This window comes from Dichotomopilus funicola, assembly GCF_033296635.1.
Source record: "Dichotomopilus funicola strain CBS 141.50 unplaced genomic scaffold C8A04scaffold_58, whole genome shotgun sequence".
NCBI lineage: Eukaryota > Fungi > Ascomycota > Sordariomycetes > Sordariales > Chaetomiaceae > Dichotomopilus > Dichotomopilus funicola.
In genome coordinates, this window is record NW_026944079.1 from 144,988 (window position 1) to 165,999 (window position 21,012).

The window sequence follows — 21,012 nt, forward strand, 5'->3', positions numbered from 1 at the left end:
AGTCTCACTCTCACAAAATGTCTTGCACTCTTGATTTTCTCAAGGAGGCGTTGAAACAAGCAGCATCATCAGCGACAGCCTCTTTCCCGAAACAGCCGCTCGTCGACACTGAATATGAGGCTGGGTTCAAAATCTTGTCTCAAGGTCATGGATGGAAGATTTACCAGGAGTTCATCATACCGCAACTTTGCGAACTTCTGGGTCACCTTTTTGCTTCTCACCGCGAGATATCGGTTCTCGAGATTGGACCTGGGCCTGCAACAATTCTTGAGCAATTGCCAAAGGACTTGCGCCAGAATATTGCCCAATACACGGCTTTCGAACCCAACGGACTGTTTGCCTCAAACCTGGAGAACCGACTTAGGATCCCGGGCAATCAGCCGCCGGTATTTCCAAGCCTCAATAGGCCGGCCAACATCAACCGGATTCCTTATCGATCCGTTGACTGCGACGCCTGTGGCGAGGAGCAATTTGACGTCGTCATCTTTTGCCACAGCTTGTACGGCATCGCCGGTAAAGACAAGGCCGTCCAGCAGGCCGTGCAAATGCTTACCGCCAAACGAGAGTCTATGGTTCTTGTTTTCCACCGCGAAAGAATTTTCCTGAATGGTTTGGTCTGCCGCCAAACTGCGTCATTCCCCGAGGGAGCTGTTGATGTGAAGAACGAGGACGCTATTCTCGACTCTTTCGCGGCATTCATGGTGGGATTCAGCACCACGGAGGAGTGTGTTCGAGCGGAATGGCGCAGTATCTGTCGCCAGCTTGGACGTCGTTCCCCGACCGACCAAACATACCTTTTGTTTCGTGCACCCGAGGTGATGGTCGTCCTCTCTCCGTCGGCGCTATCTTTACCAGGACTTGCTATCGCGGGCGTCCCAACAATGAGTGGGGATAGAATCGTCAAAAACAGCATCGCACGTCACCACCGTCCAGCCGCTATTGCGAGACCGACCAGCCTCCATCAGGTCCAGGAATGTGTCCGCTGGGCTCTCAAAACCAACACTAGCTTGACGGTTATAGCGGGCGGACACAGCGGCCAATGCATTCTCCCAAACGTCGTCGCGTTGGACATGGGTGCTTTTAACCGCATTCACATTGTTCCTTCGGAACAGGGTGTGAGTGGCCTAAATCCGGACCCTTTGGTAGTGGCAGACGCAGGCTGCAATGCTGGGGACATCATCCGCGGGACCGTCGCGGTGGGATTAACGGTGCCCCTGGGTGCCAGGCCTAGTGTCGGCGCCGGACTTTGGCTCCAAGGAGGAATTGGACACCTCTCTAGGCTTCACGGGCTGGCTTGCGACGCCATTGTTGGCGCTGTAGTGATCAGGGCCGACTCTGCCGAAATTGTCACCGTCGGGATGGTTCCCGGGAAGCACCGACCCGTGGGATCGAAACATATGGTGGATACGGATCTGTTATGGGCGCTCAAGGGTGCCGGATCGAATTTTGGGGTTGTGGCTCGTGTTATCTTCAAAGCCTACCCAGCCCCAATGTACACGGTCCGACACTGGATATTTCCCCTTGTTGACATCCATGATGCCCGCCACCGGTTTGATGAATTCGACAAGGCGATTGCGAAGGCATTACCCAGAACATCAGCCTCAGATGCTTATCTGTACTGGCACGACGGAAACCTTCGTCTCGGCATAACAGTGTATCAGATGAGCTTCGACAACGCTGCACAGATGCCTCTTTCCCTGTCCATCTCGGCCACCCTGGGACCAGAGCTTAGTGTTTCCGTCGTGGATGGTGTAGGTGCATTTGAGAGTGAGATGTACATGTCTGCAATGCATGGGGGGCACGGAGGAGGGAGGACGTCCTCTTTCAAGCGCTGCTTGTTGCTCAACAACATCGCAAACCCCACGGTTGTCGGCATTTTGGCTGCGGGTTTGCAGGCCCGTCCTACACCCCTTTGTTATTTCCATCTGCTTCACGGCGGTGGGGCCGTTGGTGACGTGCTTGCTCATGAGAGCGCGTTTGGTCTTCGCGACTGGGAATTTGCTTGTGTCATCACCGGGGTTTGGCGCCGGGAGGAGGATGGATCCCACGTCGCCCGAGACGTCGTCGACTGGGTGTACCGCGTCGCCCGGGACTTATTGCCAGTGAGCTGTGGGGGGTACGCTGCGGACCTCGGACCAGACCCTCGGGATCAGGCTTTGGCTGCGAACGCGTTTGGGGCCAATGCAGCGCGTCTCGCCCATTTGAAGCGCGTGATGGATCCACGCGGCATATTTGGTTATGCGTGCCCGCTTCCAAGGGTATCACCGGTTCCTCAGCTGATTGTTCTTGTCACCGGCGACAGCGGGGTTGGGAAAGATTACTGTGCGCTCGTCTGGGATGGCATGTTCACTGAACATGGTATCCGGGCACGTACAGCAAGCATCAGTGAGACGTTAAAGCGCGAGTACGCAGTGGCTACTGGCGCTGACCTCCCAAGGCTCCTGCATGACCGCAAATACAAAGAGCACCATCGATCTGACCTGACCAGATTTTTCACGAACCAGGTCCGGGTCCGGCGTAGTCTGCCGGAAGATCATTTTCTGAGCTTAATCTTGAGCGCGGAGCACGTCGACGTCCTCTTCATAACCGGTATGCGGGACGACGTTCCCGTGGCTAGCCTTTCGCATTTGGCCTCGGAGAGCCGGATGATCGAGGTCTGCGTGACAACTAGTCTCGAGACGCGACAGGAGAGATTAGGCCGCACATTTGGGGAACTTCCGCGCTTGGTGGGGGGGACATCCAAGGGTGACGCCAGCGGCAGCTGGAACCCGGGCGTCTTGGGCCCCTCCGCTGATTTGACCTTTTCGAACGACGAGATGGGGGTGGACCAGGCGAAAGAGTTTGGAGTCACTCGTCTCCTGCCGTTCTTCCGCCCAGAGCTCGAGAAATTAGCGGGAATGGTGGGCCGCATTCCTGACTTCCCACGTCCGGGTGTTGACTTTCGCCACGTCTTGGGCATCGCACAACAGCCTGGCGGGCTCGATGCCTGCACATCCCTGCTGATGGACTTGTTTTTGAGAGATTCTCATCACATTGACACCATTGTGGGCTGCGAAGCCGGTGGGTTTATTTTCGCCTCTGCGTTGGCTTCGCGGTTGAGTCTCCCCATTGCCCTGATCCGCAATGCTGGTAAACTCCCCCCACCCACTATTTCTGTGGCAAAATCGGCGTCACATATCTCTGCTTCCGAAGGGCAATCGCTGGAGAGCCAAATCGAGATGGGACGAGATGTGATCCCATCTGGTGGATCCGTGGTCGTGGTGGACGATGTCCTCGCAACAGGACGGACGCTGAGCGCGGTCCTGCGTCTTCTCCGTGAAGGTGGCGTCGATCTTAGGCGCGTTCGCGTCATGGTGGTGGCAGAGTTTCCGCTCCATCGTGGTCGGCGACTGCTAGTCGAGCAGGGATTTGGACAAGTCAACATCCATGCCCTTTTGGTTCTTGGAGGTGTGTGACATGGGAAGGTGGGTGGGGAACTTGGATGCCGCTGTGCCGACCCAGGAGCATGACCGATTACAAGGGATGCGGGGATGTGGGAGGAAAGTGCGTGTTTGTGGCTTGTCTTCTTCAGCTATCTGTCAAGAATACGTCAATGGATCTGTGTTCCTGAACCTTATTTTCTGGAACAAGCGTGGGTTAACAGATTGTCCATAGTATGGAGCGGCCACGATCTCAGTGGTGATTCACTGTTGGTCTAATTAGCTATGTTGCGCGTGGTGAATGATGTGCTTCTCTGTGATCTGATCTTCGTGTTGCGAGATCTAATTATGAGTAGCTGCTTGCCCGGTTAGGAGACAAGCCCAAATGGAACTTTTTACAAACCGGGCTGGTTCTTTCTCCTGTAGCAGAACTGCATCATCCCATCTAAAGATGTCGGATCGTTGCCATCTTCGCGCGAGGTATGGGCCGGGTATGGCAAGTTGGCAACATCATCAACCCACATTTGGATGTCACCGTCGCATGGTTCGGTGCTAGTAGCACTTGTCAACCATCAACAAGAAGAAGCTGAATGTTGCCTCGTCGATCTTAATTCTATGATTTGCAGCAGCGCACGCGGACCAAGCCTTGCGCGGTCAAGCTGAAAAATCGCAAAGAAAATGAATGATGTCGTGATCTTGCCAAGTGATGAACGCTACACCAAATGGGTCAGCGCCAAGACAAATCTCCCCCCATATGCCGAACACCTCGCGCGGGACCCCACGATCACGACATCGCGCCCTTGGCCCGAGCCATCCCGATCTCCCGCCCATATTCCCAATAAAGTACAGTTGGGGTAGGAACGCGTCCGTCTGGACTGCTTTTGCGTGGGATGGTTCTGATGGGTCAATGGTCATCCCAAGCAATCGGTTCACAGTCGTCACAGAGAGCACGCAAATATTTTGGCGTGGTCGAATTTCGGCGATACCAGCACGTTTAGGAGACATTACGTACCGAAATCGGGATCGAGCAATGCTGCTGGTTGGTGGGGTGAGGTGCTTCTGCTTGTTGATGAGTTCAGTTCACGATCGCCTATAAATGCTGCCTATGCCCAGACTTTTTGAGACTCGCCTGGTGTTTCCTTTCAGCCCGTCGTCTCTCTCGTGACGACAGTCCTTGGTTGCGACATTCACTTCTGTGATTGTGCAGTGTCATTCCGTAGCATCACGGGTTCTCAACATGAAGTTCTCGCTTCAACTCTCGGCCTTGGCCCTCCTCAACACGGCCCTGGGCGCTACCCTCCACGGACGGACAGGCCCCCAGTTTGACAAAGGGCAGCCCGACAACGGCGCTGGAAAGGGCGGGCCTCTACTTGGTATGTTAAAGGCTGGCTTAAACTTTCATGTGGCGATGAGGAGAGCTTACTCTGTTCCAGGGGGTACCAACAAGCAGATCGATATCGACAACCAGGACAACCTTGGCCGTCAGTCCACTGACAATGGCATTGTCCCTAACCTGAAGTGGCGATTCTCGGACTCCAAGGTCAGACTGTTCTACGGCGGTTGGCTTCGCGAGCAGGTCATCCAGGATTTGCCCCAGAGCCACGACATCTCGGCCGCTCAGCAGCACCTCGACAAAGGTGGCATCCGCGAGCTTCACTGGCACCGTGTCGCCGAGTGGGGCTTCGTCTATGCTGGCTCCGTCCGCATCTCTGTCGTCGACGAGTTCGGCAGATACCAAGTTGAGACGCTCAACTATGGTGACATTTGGTACTTCCCCAAGGGTGTTGCCCACACTGTCCAGGGCCTGGAGGATGAGAACGAGTTCCTCCTCGTCTTTGACGACGCCGACTTCGACAAAATTGGGTGAGTACACTGAGGAATCCACTCCAGGAATGGAATGAAAGACGCTGACTAAAATAGCACCACCTTTAACGTTGACGATTGGGTTGCCCACACCCCCCGCGATGTCATCGCCAAGAACTTTGGCCTTGACCCTGCCATCTTCGACAAGGTCCCCAACCCGAACCCCAACATTCTCAATGGCACCGTCAGCACCAAGAACGTCACCGGCGGCCCCGCTGGTGAACTCATTGGTGATGCCTCATTTGTCTACCGCACGCTGCAGCACGACCCCGAGCCGGTTCCCGGCAACGGCGGCACGTTCTACAAGATTGACTCGACCAACTTCCCCGCCAGCAAGACCCTCGCCGCGACCTACGTCACTCTGAAGCCCGGTGGTCTGCGTGAGCTGCACTGGCACCCCAATGCGGAGGAGTGGCTATACTTCCACAAAGGAGAGGCTCGTGCCACCGTCTTCATCGGCAATGCTGCTTCGCGCACCTTTGACTTCAGCGCCGGTGATACTGCGGCCTTCCCTGATAACTCGGGGTGAGCTTTCCCTGTACCATTAACTTTGAAGGTCCTTGCTAATTATCAATAGCCATTACATCGAGAATACTTCTGAGACCGAGGATCTTGTCTGGATTGAGATTTACAAGTCTGACCGCGTCGCCGACATCTCGCTGACCCAGTGGCTTGCTCTTACCCCGGCTGATCTCGTTGCCCAGACTCTCAAGATCCCTATCGAGGTCGCTGAGCAGCTCCAGAAGGAGAAGCAGGTGCTACTTCCCTGAATGCCACAGGGTTTGAGGCAGCGCGTGGGCCGGTGATTGAGAAGAATGTCAAGTAATAGTAGTCATAATTTTGTAGTCTCTAATTCTCAATGGACATGCGCACTTCCGCGGCGCGCGTGGTTCTACATTCTGTTACAAACATCAGTGTTAAATTCATGACTGCTGTTTCTCTTCAAGTGTGGGCTACCGTTTTAACCCCTCCTACTTATTTTCATGATTGTAGAGCCTTCGAAGGCGGCGAACGCAAGTTTATTGCACTATCACTTTGATCTAACAAACACGCTTTATGAGCTCGGGCGATGTGCTGTAGCCGTAGTGCTGCTTCTCGGCCTCGAAATACTGCAACTGCTCCTGGATCTTTTTCTCCAAAAACGCCCGGCGTTCATTGGAGGCTTCAATGAATTCCCTAACACGCGGGACAACTTCTCTCTCGTGTTGTTGATCGCGCTGTTCCTCAGTGGAACGGCGAAGCTTGGGGACCAGCTTCCTGAAAATCGGGTCCCAATACACCAGATAGGCATGCTCGGGATAATTGAGTCCTATGGCAATGGCGCCATGACACCTTTAAGCCAAGTGTCAGCGCGAATAGTCAAAAGGCTAATTGTAATTTCCATTTGGAGAGGCATTGCGGAGAGGCATGGGGGTAGCACCTACCATCCCACCAAAGGTTCCCATTCGGTTGACAAGCTCGGTGGTAGGCGGGATGCCTCCTCGATTTCTTGGACAGCAGCACGTAAGTAGCCAACTTGCTTGTTATAGTTATCCTGGATGAGCAGAACAAAGTCTAGCTGAGAACCACTGAGCTAAATCGGGGGCACCATGAACTGTAGCGGAACGGCCCGACTCCATTCCCAGTCAACAATGCCAACAAGGTTGTAGTCCTGGTCAAACAGAAGGTTGCTTATGACATTCTCCATATCGCCGTGGACTAATGTCGGTCAGCCATTTCAAGTACAAAGATAATAGAGATAGTGGGTGTTTGGGTTGCGCTCAGACGTGCAAGGAGTTCAGGTGATAATATTTGATATAATTACCTAGAACGAACGGCCCTTGGTTCACTGACTGGTCCACCCACTCGTCCTGAACGAAACGTCGGAAATGGTGAGCGGCATACAAGATTGAAGCGGGCTCGTCTTCGTCCATGCCTTGGTCTGCCTCTTTATCAAGTTTATTCTGGGCGAGCCGGAGCAAGCCATCAACAAATTCGTTGGCCGTAGATACCGTCTTACTCGGTGGGAAGATGTTGCTGGCTTCTAGACCGTCAAGCTCCTGAAGGGCCATGTCTATCGAGAGGGGGCGGTGGCAGACGTTAATCTGTTCAGGCGCGCAGGTCAGGGCAGATGCGTCACGCGAAGGTAAGCCCAATGCACCGATATGGGGAAATTCAAGTTGTCGTAATTGGACGTAGACATCAGCTAACTGTTGATGGAGATGTTTTGCAGCTGGAGTTTGAGGCTCCGCAAAAATCAAAGAGCCCCATGTATCGCTTCCGGGTTTAAAGCCAAGGTCTTTGAGGTTGTGGCCGTCGACGAAGTCCATGATGATATATGGCAGACCGTTCGGCGACGTATCCGAAAATGCGTAAGCGTGCACTCTAGGGATGGGAATAGTGGTTTTGGCGATCAAGTAGCTGCTGGATATTCAGCGAAGGCGTCATGACATGTGTGATCCATCAAGATGGCGACGACGGAATATGGGGGAGGGGAATCAACCCGTACCACATTGTAGCCACCTCAATTTCGGTCTTCTCGTCCAGGATGCCCTTGGGGAGGCAGACGGGGATGGGCATCCGTACGACCCAACGTTGCCAGGGCGACTGGAACTCAACGAAGAAGCAGACATTAAAAGCCCCATGTTGCCGCGGCCGGAAAATGGTGCATGGGTCATTATGGCGGAAAGTTGAGGCGAGGTCACAGATCTCGGTGTCGCTGAGAGAAGCGACCCATTGTGCTCGCGCCGCCTGAATCTCATCGGTCTTGATTTGACTCCGCATTCTGAATGGAGGTTTCAAAGATACTTGGGACAGATGATGGGATTAAGGCATGCTGTTTGGGTTTCTCCGTGCGGTTATCGGTATAGCAGTAATGCGCAACTCAAAGAATTCGCTCGCTGCACCTGGGTTGTTGGGGCGCCGTTAGGCTGTTGGCCGTTGGCTGTTTGGAGTTGGCCTCGGGCGGTCTCACTCTCAGTTGCATGTGTTGTGAGGGATTGTGGATACAGAGGACGGAATCTAACTGTTGTGTTGCCTATTGGCGGTGGTGGTGATTAAAGTGGGCCCAGTGTATGTTTGGCTCAACAAGAGGTAGTTACATCATAAAACAGCAATGAACTGGAACAGCAAAGCCCAGGCTACGCGCCCATTGGCCCCCCCCATCATGGGACACACCCGCACGGAGACACCAACATCAGGTTCAAGAACTGCGCTGATGCTCGTTGGTTCGTCATCGCCGCAACAGTGCATGTTTGTTCTTAGGCCGCATATAATGTCACCAAATGGGCTGAAACGAGTCGGAACAGTGTATTCTGGTAGGCCTGAAACTGAGAAGGATGTTGGGGGCTACAAAAGCCTCTTTGGGGCACCGTGGGGGCATCAAAGCATGGCCTGGGGTGGTTGACCACGATCTGCCTGGAAACAGTGACGGCCGAATCGCATCTCACTGCTTTCTTTGGCCCCCCAAGTTCGAATTAGTCCGTCGAGCGATGCAGCCCAGGATTGGCGCCCTATTGCAGGGCACATGAGCTGGTCTAGGTGGTCCGGAGATGGCGTTCTTGTACTCAGCCGACCTATAGTCAGGCGCCGCACGCCCGTTTCGAATTTGATACGAGTACGTTGCAAGCAGTGGTCAACCTCGAAGAGGCCTGTCTTTGGAGGCCACGGGCCCGAAGTATGATACCGTGGTTTTGGGGTGCAATTATTTTGTCTGTTGCGCGGCTAAGGTTATGGATATAAACCACGAGCCTGGTTGCTCGTTCATGTATTTCACCCGAAACTGATGTAGACACAACTTCCCAGACTATATCACAGCTGGACTGAAAGCAAATCCCCCGCGCTTCCTACATACTCAGGGTTCCCTAACGGTGATACTCAGGGGAGAGCAGAAATTTCACCACTGCTACCGCACCAATACATACACCTTGTGTGTTGCTTCACACCGGCCTATCCCTGGTTTAAGCGGATTGCTTGAACTGCACTAAAGTCAGGTAAAGAACTCATATTTTTGATGGCGATTCGTTGACAGAGTTCAACTGACTTTACGGGACTGCATTTAGACCCGGGCTATTCAGCAATGAGTTCCGGACAAGGAAGGGGGAGTGGTGGATTGCAGGACACGGCATTATCTCGGTTGCGGGACATGAAAGATTTCCGAACACAATAACGTCGAAGCCTTGCCCGAGTTATACAGCAGAAAAGACAACAAATAGTTCCGTTGGCACGACTACGGGAGCAAATGAGGCGGACTCGCGAACTTATGCGTGGAATTAAGTCTCGGATCCATGAGAAGGAGAGTGTGCTTATGCTCCTATCTGACAGTGCAACCGTAGCGAAACAAAACCGCAGACGCCCTAGGAAAGATCCACAGCAGGAATGGAAGGACACGAGAGAGGCTCCAGAGGAGGCGTGAGAATTTTGAGGAGGAAATACGGAGATTGGAGGACGCATTGGATGGACATAAGTTCGAGCAGGGGAGGGCCGAAAAGGAGGCGGACAAGATTGAGCAAGATATAGAGCACCTGGAGGATTATGCACGGGGTATTGAGCGAAAAATTGAGGAATTGAATGTGCAAATTGAAGATTTGGAAATACAATTGAAATCCGACCGACGAGATCCCAGGGGCCAGCGTAGGTTTGATGGGGAGAGATACGCTGGGGGGGCTAGGTTTCCAGGAGTTGGGCCTGAGTTTCACGAAGCATTAGGAAAGAAGGTACTTATAGTATAAACAGCGAAGTGATGGTGAGGTTTTAATAGAGAATATATAATTAGAGCATATAGATCCCACTATTTCCCTCACCGCCCACTTGATTTCCTCTCTCTGTGCGACGACGATGATGATGAAGGAGCTTTATAATGTCACCGCGTTGGCGCCTTTCCGCGTGAGACAGTACCGTGACCTTAAGATGGTCACACACATTCGCCTTAGCGTCGTGATTGAGCAGCAATTCCACTGTTTCCCGGTGCCCCTTTCCCACAGCCCAGAAGATCGGTGTCCAGCCATTCCTATCGAGGGCCTCAATGTTGGATTTGGCTTCGATGAGAATTCTCGCCGCTTTAGTTTGACCACGGCTGGCCGCTAACGCCAACGGCGTCAAGCCATCGTTATCTCTCGTCTCCAAATCGGCTTTTCTGCTGATGACAATGGACATGGCCTCACAGCATCCATAGATTGCCGCATGCGCCAGGCATGTTCGGTTGTCCACATCCGGAGCCTCAAGGTCTACCCTTTGGTCTAGCAAAAACATGACCATTTTCTTATCGTCATTTGCTGCAGCTAGGGCGATTACTGAACGTCCGTTCTTGTCCCTCGCCTCTCGGTCTACCCCCTCCTGTAACAAAAGTCTCGCCATCTCGACGTGACCTTCAGCGGCGGCCCGAAGCGGTGGCGTCATTGTTAACCCGTTTCTATCGGAGAGGTCAACCGTCGCCCCTTGGCGAAGCAGCTCCTGTGCCACGTCCTTGTTCCCGAACTCGGCGGCCCATGATAGAAGGGTTCTTCCACCTGCATCATGGGCATCGACCGTGAACACTCCAACAAAAAGAATAAACTTAATGGTTTCATCTCTTCCCATAGCGGCGATCTTCCTGAACATCTGTGCCTGGGCTGCGGTCGATTGGGTAGAGCGCGGGTCCCGTCGGACACAAATCCGTTGCTCCATTCGATCGGTTTCTCGTTCGATGCCTTCGCGGTGTTGAACTAAATGGAATCATTTGGTCGTCTTTCGCTCAAAGAGATCCGATGTTTCTGAAACAGGACGGAGCCAGATGCCGACATCTCGTCCACCGTTCTCCGTATGAACCAGGGCAAGGCGATCTCCGCGGTCTCTGATGGTGATGAGGGGAACTTTGAGGTGAATTCCCAGATTGTCAACCGTCACCGGCCGGGAGGCGAATGGATCGGAACGCATGATACCGCCAGAGTGCCGGAACGAACGAGGATGCGCAGCTAAGAGACCACCTGGTCTCTCGGGGCCATCACCGTCCTCCTTCCACACAAACAAGCTGAAGTCGTCAGTGGTCTTGAGGATCTCCTCTTGGAGTCGAAGGAATGATTTTCCCCCCTCCCCATAGAGCATGGGAATGTTGATCCCGAAAATGCCCATCAAACAATAGGCCAGGTCCTCGGTAACCGTCGTCACCCGGTTCGCGGCCCATGACATCTTTTGCGCATTGCTGGCCAGGCTCAGGTCACAACCCCGGAGAATCTTTTGTCGGGATTCCCGTGGTTTCGGAGATTGCTCGTCGAATATCCGGGGGCGACTTGCGGCCAATGGTTTCCCAGTCGCTTCGGAAGAAGATTACGGTGGATGGGGCGAGGAGCTCTTGGAGGGTCCAACCGCGGGTGAACCACAAGCTCCGGGCGAAATCTACTGCGGGAACGTCTGAGAGATAGGCAAAGCACACGACCGCGTCGCGGTACCACTGGTACATGGAGTTGACTGCCGTGGAGAGTTCGGTGCTGTTTGTCTTGTCGATGCAGCAGGTATCGATCCAGAGGTAGTCGAGGCCGTTTTTGGCGGCGATGCGGCAGGAGTTCGAGATTTTGGAGTAGCCCTCCTTCCGTTGGACGTGTGGGTCGTGGAGGTCTTGGAAAGTAATTTTGTTGGAGGTCCATCGGTGAGAGAGAATGGCGTAAAGCGGCGTGTCTGCGTCGCTAAACGTCTCGAGTTTGCCGGTAGCTGTGTTGAGGAGTCGCATCTTGGGTGGTGGATTGAGGGATGTTGTCCGAAACAGATGTACTAGTCGTGGGCAGTATGGGGGTCTCTGGTCACAAGAGACCACAACCGCCACAAACTTGGACTCGCACGTCAAATGGCCAGTTTGCCAGTGTCAGCCATGAAAGACCGCACGCTAATATTTGGAAGGTAGGGGGCTAAGGAGTCTGCACGTTCTCCGGCATGCTGGTGTCTAGAACACTTGTCCTCAACTCAACCATGTTCCCATCTACTTTCGTTAGCCCAAGCTGCCCAGCAATCAACGGATGATTCTCATTTGGGCCTCATGCGGCCCACCTGTAGGGCCTTGCAACTATTTCATTTCATGGCTGCATGTGCGCACACGACCACATTTCCCCTTTGGAGGGCGGTCTTGGTCAAGAGTCATCAAATTCGGGCGCCGCCGACCTATGGTTGGGTTGGAAGGCATGTTGGGCACCGTGGCGCATCGTGGAAATTGGCCCACAGAAGAAGGCCCAGGCAGCAGCAAACAAAGGGAACTTCCTCCAAGGCTCCAATCAATTGTCTTCGAAGCATCAACGCTTCCAGCTCACATGGATGCAACATCAGCTTTGCCCTTTGATCTGTCACAGTTGCATCCAATTGAACTTGAGCGTCGAGTCCGCGGGATACACAACGAGTCCAAGAAGCAGAGAACTTTGGGATCGTCCGAGTATTCGTGCTCTGGGCCTGGTGTTGGTATGGTAAATTAATTCTGTGTGGGAGCGCAGGTGATAAGTTATTATCTTGGTATGAATTGGCTCCTTTCCCATACCTTCAACCAGCCGTGAACTCAACATTCTTAGTAGCTTTGGAGTTTTGCCACCGAATCCAGCTAGCATCTTTCGCGCACGCACAGCTAAAGACATGTGGAAGAATCCAATTGTTCGCTTGTCCGCCCATCCCCGCCGCCGCCCATCCCCGCCGCCGCCCTTACCCGCTACGGACCGACCCACCAGGCAAGGCGACATCTGGATTGCGCTTGTGGGTGTCACCGGCAGCGGTAAAAGCACCTTTATCTCCCACTGCGTGGATGAGCCCGTTCAAGTCGGCCATTCCTTGAAGTCCTGCACCGAGGAGGTGGCTTTGTACTCCTTCAATCATGAGACCGGTGTCAAGGTCAACCTTGTGGACACCCCTGGATTCGACGATGACAACATGTCCGACTTGGAGGTTCTTCGTATCCTGGCAGGTTGGCTGAGCGTGGCATACGAGAACAAAATCCGGCTGAACGGTATCATTTACCTCCACCGCATCACCGACGTGAGAATGCAGGGCTCAGGGGGAAGGAATCTCAAATTATTCCAAGCCATGTGCGGTCTCGAAGCCTTGAGCAATGTCACTCTAGCGACGACTAGGTGGGGGGAGATTACGGAAGACCTTGGGACGCGCCGTGAAAGAGAACTCGAGGAAACCCCGGGCTATTGGGGCTGGATGAAGCAGAACGGATCGCGCATTGAGCGTCATTACGACACCCGTGATTCGGCCTTGCGAATCATCGATATCTACCTTGACTTTCCGAGGAGGGTATCGTTGGAGATCCAGGAAGAGTTGGTTGTGAGAAAGCAGCAGCTCGAACAGACTAGTGCCGGAAGGGAGGTGGCAAAAGACCTCCTCAAGCAGCGCAATGCGGCATTGGGCAAACTCGCCACTGCGGAGAAATTGATGCAAGGGACGGGTGATCATGCTATCATGATGGAGTTGGAGAGAAACAAGACGGAAGTGGACCAACAGATCCATCTGTTGGAACAGAAACAGCGGGAGCTCTTGTCAGGCTTGGAGAGATACAAAGCGAGAGGGAACATGAAGCAGGCTTTCGATGCTGCTGCCCAAGATGCCAACGGACACACTGGGGCCGCAGATTGGCGTGCAGTCGCTCGTCCGATTGGCGACAGTGTTATCAACGGGATTTGGATATTGTCCAACTGCAAAATCTCCTTCTCTGAGTCACCAGACCATCTTCTCACCATCAACGGTCGGACACCAAGAAACAGAAATGGGGAGGGGTGCCCTTTCGACCTCTGCGTCAAGACAGAAATGGGGCCAACAACGCTTGGGTTTATCCCAAAGGCTTTCAGCATTGTGCCAAGCATGCGCTTCTGCGGTGGCGGCGTCATCACCATTTGGAGCGGCTTCGATCAGGCATTTATCCAAAGCTGCAGGGAGGTTTCCAAGAACGGGTACAGCACAACTCATTGGGTTGAGGCCATGAACGAACCCGCAAAAATTGTGCAGGATAGCTCTGGTAGGGTCAGATTAGTGCACACCGGAGCCTCTTACAATGGTGTCGTTGGTTAAAGGTTTAAGGTGGCGTGTCTACGCACCCTCGACTTGAGGCGCTTGCGGCGGACTCCCGCATGTATCACTCTTTCCACAGATTGGGCTGCGTACAAGGCACCTCGGAGAGCGGTTGGTGCGACAATTGGGCTGTGTTGCGTATGAAGACTGGCGAGTCTTATGACGCTGTCGTTGGTGGTCTCGCTGGTTAAAGGAGGTTGTGACGGATTCTCTTGCATTTCACTGGTAACTAGTTAGGATTTCATTGGGTTTTATATTTGTTCCTTGGGCCCCACTGCATAGCTTCAGGCGCGGACAGCCGTCCCTCAGTCGTCAATGAACCCTTTCCGATGCGTCAGCAAATACCATCCACGGTTATGGCGACTTCGACCAGTTCTCCACATGTTGGGCATGTTTGCAATTGTGTGACTATCCAACGGGCTCGTAATAATTCGGGTTTGAGGTTGTTCCAACTTCCAAGGCAGGTACCCATGACTTTGTCGTCGGGCTATTCTCCGCCTACGATTACCGCACTCTTGACGGGAGTCTTCAAAACCTTCTCGCAAGTAGGAAGGTTGCCCGGGTGCGGAATTGCGTCTAGATCATCACATTTCAAAACATTCATTCTTGAGTGTCAACTCGTCCTTTGTTCATGATTACCTGGTCTCTTTCACTGTGTCATTTATACAACATCAAGAATGGAATCAGAGAGTCATAACTGCTCTGAGTGTGAAGGGCAGCCCTGGAGCACAAAATGCTCTTGTAACGATCGGTTTTGTGACCCTTGCATGGAATCTCATCTCACCCCAAAGAAAATCCGTCAAGGGCATTCAAAGATAGACACGCGATGTGCTGATGACGCCTGGAACTTAGTCACAGGCGATTTTTCGGGCCTCGCCGACTCCGCAGCTGATCTTTTTAAGCAAGATGAAGCGGCCAAATGGTTCGGAATCTACACCAGCAGGAAGAAGAACCAACGGGGCAGCCAAATCGTCGAGACGCCCCGGTTTTTTGAGCTCGCGAACGAGTCCCTCAGTCACACTGAGAAGAGCCCCCAACGCCAATACCCCAGCATTTGCTCCTTTGTAGGGGACACAGGGGCTGGGAAATCAACGCTGAGTACGCCTCTGCCAAACCCTTTGTCAACGTGTTGTATTTCGTTTCAACTGGCAATTTGACAATGCAGTCAGATTCCTCATCGCGCGGTCGGAAAATGCACAGGCGGAAGATCTCTCGGAAGCACCTATGGCAGGGGCAACGGCCGGTGCTGTGGCAACCCTTTCGACTACGGGCGAGGTGAACCTCTACAAGGACCCCAAGTCGTTTGGCAAGACGACGCCGATGTTCTATGGCGATTGCGAAGGGATGATAGGCACCGAGCCTGTTGCAGCTCAGCATCAACACGAATGGTCCAAAAACGGGCGACGATACCCTGTTGAAACCTCCAACGGAGAATCGGTTGACCGTCGAACAGCAGTCACAACCATTTACCCCCGCTTTCTCTACACGTTTAGCGACGTTGTCTGCTACGTTACGAGAAACCAGAAGACATGGGCGAACTCGGCCTTGAAACTCCTCGAGTGGAGTAACGTCGGCGCGGAAAGCAGCATCAACAAAAACGTCTTGCCTGCGCTAATCATCATCCTCAATGCCTCGTCTCTCGAGGAAAAAACCTGGCTTTGTGACGGAATGGAGCCTACCGACGCCTTCTTCAATGCCATTGACGCTGAGATCAGCGCAAGCTCCAAGTTCGCCACACTTGCACGAACGGTATTTGTGTCTCGGCAATATTACGAAGTTGTCGAACCATGGCTAATCATCATGCATTGACAGGGCGATGGGGAGATTATGACGATAAAACAGTTGTTCGCAAGAAGTTTCTCCAGTGTGTACGTGCATTACATTCCGCTTTACGGGTACAAGAAACTCGGCACTGCACAACGAATCCTGAAGCAACGGGACTTTCTCATCGAACGCATCGAGTCCGATGCCAGTCGTGTTCAAAATGAGCGAGACATATCCTGGGTACGACTTGACTCTCGACAGATGGGACATGTCTTTCAGCTGGCTTTTGAACACCTTGCCTCTCAAAGCGCGAACCCATTCGACTACGAAAAATGCCGGTACATCGTTTCGGTCCCAGTCAAGACGGAGCAACACTTTGCGCAGTTTCTTGCCAGGACTCTCGATTCGATGTCAAAAGAAAGGCTGGAGAGTGTTGCAGCCGTCTTAGCAACGAGTATCGTCAGAAATGCGATCCCAGATAACGAAAAGGGTCAGCCTGCACGTTCCTTAATCGCATTTTCCATTTCCACTGACCTTGTGAAACGCGGCTTGATTAGGACTTCTGCTGCTTAAGCCTGACAATGTGTTCCGCCAAGAAATCAGAGACACTTGCAGCAAGGCGATTGAGCTCTTCATCCAGAATCACGCGAAATGCGTGTATTACGACACAGCAAATGGGCGCTGCGTCAATATCCGATCCGGTCATAGCATTGGCCACCAAAATGCCAGCGGATTCTTGATGAAGAACGGGGATTTCGTCGGTCCAACTTTCGACCAGAAAAGCTTCATAGCCACAATCAGACAAAAGGTCGAAGACGCCTTATACGATACTCTTCACAATAACGAGACGGACGCTCGACACAAGGATCTCCGGCGCCTTGCTGCCAAAGAGCACGGGAAGAATCTGAAGATCCTGCGAGACTCCTTTACCAAGGTTCAGCTCGAGAAGTCTGACCCTTTCACAAATTCGGGCGCCAATATGTGTTTCGGCTGTCTTTTTGGTCGACCGGAGTACAAGCTCCCTTGTGGTCACAGAATTTGCTCGAACTGCATCGCAGACTTCGACCATGTTGGTTCAGAGTCCGGGCACGCATCCACCGAGCAAGCGTCAACCGAGGGAGTACCCTTTACCAACGGCGAGGGCCACGCTATCAAGAAACCCTGGTTCTCAAACCTCGTCAGCTGTCCCAAAGACCTCAAACCCGACGCCAACTTAGAGTCCGAGAAGCCGGCTGAAAAGGACTATCCTGGCCACGTACGACATCACGAATGCATCCTCTGTGGGGCTTCATCCGCATCGTTGGAGGGATATCCGGTTGACACGAAAATCCTGCCGGATTTCGCTGGCCTTCGCATCCTCTCAATTGACGGTGGGGGGGTCAGAGGCATCATTGAACTGGTGATTCTAGAACGGCTGGAAACTCTAATCGGACTCGGCCTTCCCTTAAACCATTTCTTTGATCTGATCGTTGGGACAAGCGCGGGAGGCATCATCGCGCTGGGACTTGGTCAGCAATCTCGACGCGTCGTCGAATGCATCGAACTCTTCGGACTGATCTGCTCAGAGGGGCTGCGGAAACGACCTCTCGCCATGTTGGGGTCATTTCTCAGGGCGGTTCGGGTTCAGAACTCTGTTTACCGCACCGAAGATTTAGAGCGGGCATTCCAGAAGGCCTTTTCCAACAATAAATGTCAGAGACTTGGGGGCATGGACATGGAGACTCCGTGTCGCGTTGCTGTCACCACCACTGCTGACCGTGGTGAGGCTTTCCTGCTGGCGAATTACGAGAAGGGAAGCGATAGGGGCTTGTATCTCCACAACGATATTAAGTTGTGGAAAGCGTGAGTGTTCCTTCCTGGTTATCCTGGCTACCTTTTTCTCATTATTTCCGGCTTCGTTAACGCTAATATGCTTCTGTAGAGCCCGTTGCACCGCGGCCGCCCCCATGTACTTCGATCATGTCTCTCACGCCACGCGTGAATGCCGCGACGGCGGTCTCAAGGAAAACAACCCAACACAAGTCGCCCTCAATGAAGCCCGCAAAATTCCAAACTGCAGCACCCACCCCCTAGATCTCATACTCTCCATCGGCTCTGGGTTCGCCGACAAGCCCGCATCAGCCCCTAACAACAACAGCTCGGGCATCCGTCTCATACCGGAATGGCTCTCCAACCTCTTCGCTACCCTCATCAGCACCATGAATGGAGAAGAATCCTGGCAAAAGTTCCACGACAACCACAAAGGTCACATCCAAGAACGCGCTTGCCGCCTCAACGTCAAGATACCCGGCCCCGAAGAGCCCAGTTTCGACGATATCACCACGATCGACAAAATGGAAGCCGAAGCTCGCCAATACAAGTTCGTTGGATCCGTCCCGAACACGCTCACCTCACCTATCTTAGGTCCTGCCCCATCATGCATGATCCAATGCGCTGCTGACCGGCTTCGCGCAAGCCTCTTCTTCTTTGAGCTGGACAACGTCACTCAGCACGACCGGGTCTCGCATGTCGAAGGGCACATCTTTTGTCGACTGCGCCCTGGGGAAAAGGGGTTCCGGGAGCTGCTGGAACAGTCGAAACATTTCGTCGTGCACGGGAGGAAGGAAGTGGTGTTAATACCCCCGCTCGTTCGCGACGGTACAGTGCCAATGCAGATCAAGGTTCAGTTTCAGGAGCAGAGGCTTTCAAAGAATATCAGGATTGATGTCAACTTTGGGGGGGAGTATAGTGTTGCGATTAGTGGGTTTCCGGTTGAGTTAAGCGTGAGTTTCTATTTTCTAAGGGTCTTAAACTACCTACTATCGGGTTGAGTGGCTGACCGCTAACTTTTGGTGGTAGACTTTTCTTACCTACTGGCAGGATCGTGGAGGCTTTTTGGAAGTGGCCCCATTGGAGAGGGGGAAGGGGTTGTAGAGTGATTTGTGGATTGAGTCTCAACAATGGGGAAATGGTTGACACAACTGTTTGTTCCCCCAGTGTTCTTCAATACCGTATGACAGCTCGGCTCGTTAGTGCATCCTTTGATGCCCTCCAAATGCGTGGCACCATTCCACTATGCCCCGCGTATATTTGGGCAAGCTTCAAGTTACGGTCGTAAAAGGTGAGACGGGCTTGCCGTTGGTCACAACCGCCTCTTACGCCATCGTCGCCTGTCGCCCTGTGACTATCACCATCGCACGTCGTTCGCTACGCCACCGCCTTACCTGTGGATCACAGCCACATTTCCTGAGATACGCCACAGAATGGCGTGGATCCACCCCACAAGTACAACGTTGTCCTCTGGACGGTTCCCCTGAACGTGGAGATTTTCGCAGGCCACCCCGCCGAGCCGGCTCGCTGTGGCCAAAAAAAGCTACACACTAAAACAGATAGCTCAAGTCTAATCCATTAACATTCGATCAAATCTTGGTAAATTTTGATTGATATACTATTGTTTGTCTTTTTTCACTTTTTGGATTTATTTCTTTTTCTCTTCTTTCCCTTTTTTTTGGTTTATTCTTTTTGGTCTTTTTTCACTTTTCTAGCAAAGTAAGTTATCCAGGGACTTGGTGTGCCGCTTTTTTGGCCATAGCGAGGCCGGGTACCTCCGACGTTATTTCAAGCAATCAAACCCCCAATTCCCCCCAAACGCCCCACAACACCAGTTCGTGCCTTCCTTGCTCCCCTCGCAAGTTCCCAAAGCGAGCTGTATTCTTCTGTAATCGCACCGGTTGCGTACACATTCTATCATCACCATCGCCATTAGATCCATTCACCCACATGGCCGACGATCGACCCATTCTCCAGCTTAAACAGCTGACTCTCTACCCGGCAACGTCTCCATCGAGCGCAGCTCTTGATTCCCCTATGCCATCTGTGGGGTTGCCGGTCTCAGGCGCCGATAAGATCGTCGCCGAAATTCGCAATCGCATCTGTGGCCGAGCCGAGGTCAAAGAGGAGTGGTGGTGTCTCAGCCTCACTTGTGACAAGTTCAAGGAATTTGAGGCGCGTTGTAAGGCTTAGGGGGGTTACTGTAAGGAACTGGCCCTATAGCGGAATGCAGATAGGCGTTTATTATATTACTGAGAAAGCTTGCAGAAAGAGGACTACTTGGGGTTGTGCCTTGCCCAGGGCTCCTTATATCCTGATGTCCCTCCCCCCCCTGATGTGCGCGCTCTGGAGTCGGGCACCTCGGGCTCCACCTCCGAGTCGGGTCCGGGACAGGTGTGGGCCCGGAGCCGGAACGGCACCAGCCCGCGAACGTCTCGGAAGAGGGACAGCCCCGCCACGTCAACCCAAGGCCATCGGCCACGACCCAACACTACTGCTCATGGCCAAGGCCTTGCGAGGGGCATGGCCCTAGGCCTGAGCCCTTGACAGTTACCGCTGGCCAAAGTAGGCAGGCTATTTATTTATCACCCAACACCGCATCCGCTGGCCTTTCATTATAGGTACGACGACTTCCCGTAGCTCGGCAAGTTCGTCCTACGTATAGCGGGCACTGTCCACGAAACCTTTGTCAAAAAGCAGGAACGCCTTGTTATACGGCTGCTAGATATTATCGGCCACAGTAACAACCAGCTCGCTGCTGAGTTCGCGAGGGACATAGACCCGGCAGGAAGTCCCACGACTGGGAATGATGATGGTTGTTCCCATTGCCCTGACAGTTCGTTTGGGCAGAAAAATGCTAGGGCACATTGTGCTATCTTAGAGGTCTCCCATTCACAACAAGGGAGATATTTAGCATTCCTTACAGAAGAGGATATCCTGGGTTCAAATGGGCGGACCCAAGTCGTTATTGGGATTGACCTTGAATACCGGTCGGGGGAGGGAAAGGAAGCTAGGGTCATTGTGTGACGACCATGTTGCCTTGAGTCGATGACATCCCTGGGGAGATGACTGTTTCGTTTTCTCAGCTCTACGAGATGGTGCAGGAGGCAGAAGCTAAAGCTGAGCGCAAGGATTGTTTCCGCCGGGAGATACAGCGTGA

General features: G+C 53.1%; 6 protein-coding genes across 6 annotated transcripts; 4 read left to right on the forward strand and 2 right to left on the reverse strand.

Moving 5' to 3' along the window:
• Window positions 1-17: 17 nt before the first annotated feature.
• C8A04DRAFT_30978 (phosphoribosyltransferase) lies at window positions 18-3,455 on the forward strand (the record flags this gene model as incomplete). Its single annotated transcript, XM_062781592.1, has 1 exon — window positions 18-3,455. One exon carries the CDS (start codon window positions 18-20, stop codon window positions 3,453-3,455), a length of 3,438 nt encoding a protein of 1,145 aa, XP_062634849.1.
• A 1,201-nt stretch (window positions 3,456-4,656) lies between these two features.
• Window positions 4,657-6,052, forward strand: C8A04DRAFT_39089 (oxalate decarboxylase; the record flags this gene model as incomplete). The annotated part of the gene is made up of 4 exons (XM_062784457.1): window positions 4,657-4,792; window positions 4,853-5,282; window positions 5,340-5,807; window positions 5,860-6,052. 4 exons carry the CDS (start codon window positions 4,657-4,659, stop codon window positions 6,050-6,052), a joined length of 1,227 nt encoding a protein of 408 aa, XP_062634850.1.
• A 270-nt stretch (window positions 6,053-6,322) lies between these two features.
• On the reverse strand, window positions 6,323-7,591 carry C8A04DRAFT_39090 (uncharacterized protein; the record flags this gene model as incomplete). The annotated part of the gene is made up of 4 exons (XM_062784458.1): window positions 6,323-6,614; window positions 6,707-6,840; window positions 6,913-6,980; window positions 7,087-7,591. 4 exons carry the CDS (start codon window positions 7,589-7,591, stop codon window positions 6,323-6,325), a joined length of 999 nt encoding a protein of 332 aa, XP_062634851.1.
• Window positions 7,592-10,031: 2,440 nt separating this feature from the next.
• On the reverse strand, window positions 10,032-11,964 carry C8A04DRAFT_39092 (ankyrin repeat-containing domain protein; the record flags this gene model as incomplete). Its single annotated transcript, XM_062784459.1, has 6 exons — window positions 10,032-10,187; window positions 10,218-10,297; window positions 10,331-10,520; window positions 10,554-10,696; window positions 11,246-11,471; window positions 11,569-11,964. 6 exons carry the CDS (start codon window positions 11,962-11,964, stop codon window positions 10,032-10,034), a joined length of 1,191 nt encoding a protein of 396 aa, XP_062634852.1.
• Window positions 11,965-12,848: 884 nt separating this feature from the next.
• Window positions 12,849-13,927, forward strand: C8A04DRAFT_39093 (uncharacterized protein; the record flags this gene model as incomplete). The annotated part of the gene is made up of 3 exons (XM_062784460.1): window positions 12,849-12,874; window positions 12,983-13,750; window positions 13,855-13,927. The coding sequence occupies 3 exons, from the start codon at window positions 12,849-12,851 to the stop codon at window positions 13,925-13,927; spliced, it is 867 nt and encodes a 288-aa protein (XP_062634853.1).
• A 1,029-nt stretch (window positions 13,928-14,956) lies between these two features.
• C8A04DRAFT_14074 (uncharacterized protein) lies at window positions 14,957-18,853 on the forward strand (the record flags this gene model as incomplete). Its single annotated transcript, XM_062777952.1, has 6 exons — window positions 14,957-15,377; window positions 15,445-16,034; window positions 16,104-16,533; window positions 16,601-17,112; window positions 17,269-17,885; window positions 17,965-18,853. The coding sequence occupies 6 exons, from the start codon at window positions 14,957-14,959 to the stop codon at window positions 18,851-18,853; spliced, it is 3,459 nt and encodes a 1,152-aa protein (XP_062634854.1).
• Between the last annotated feature and the right edge of the window lie 2,159 nt (window positions 18,854-21,012).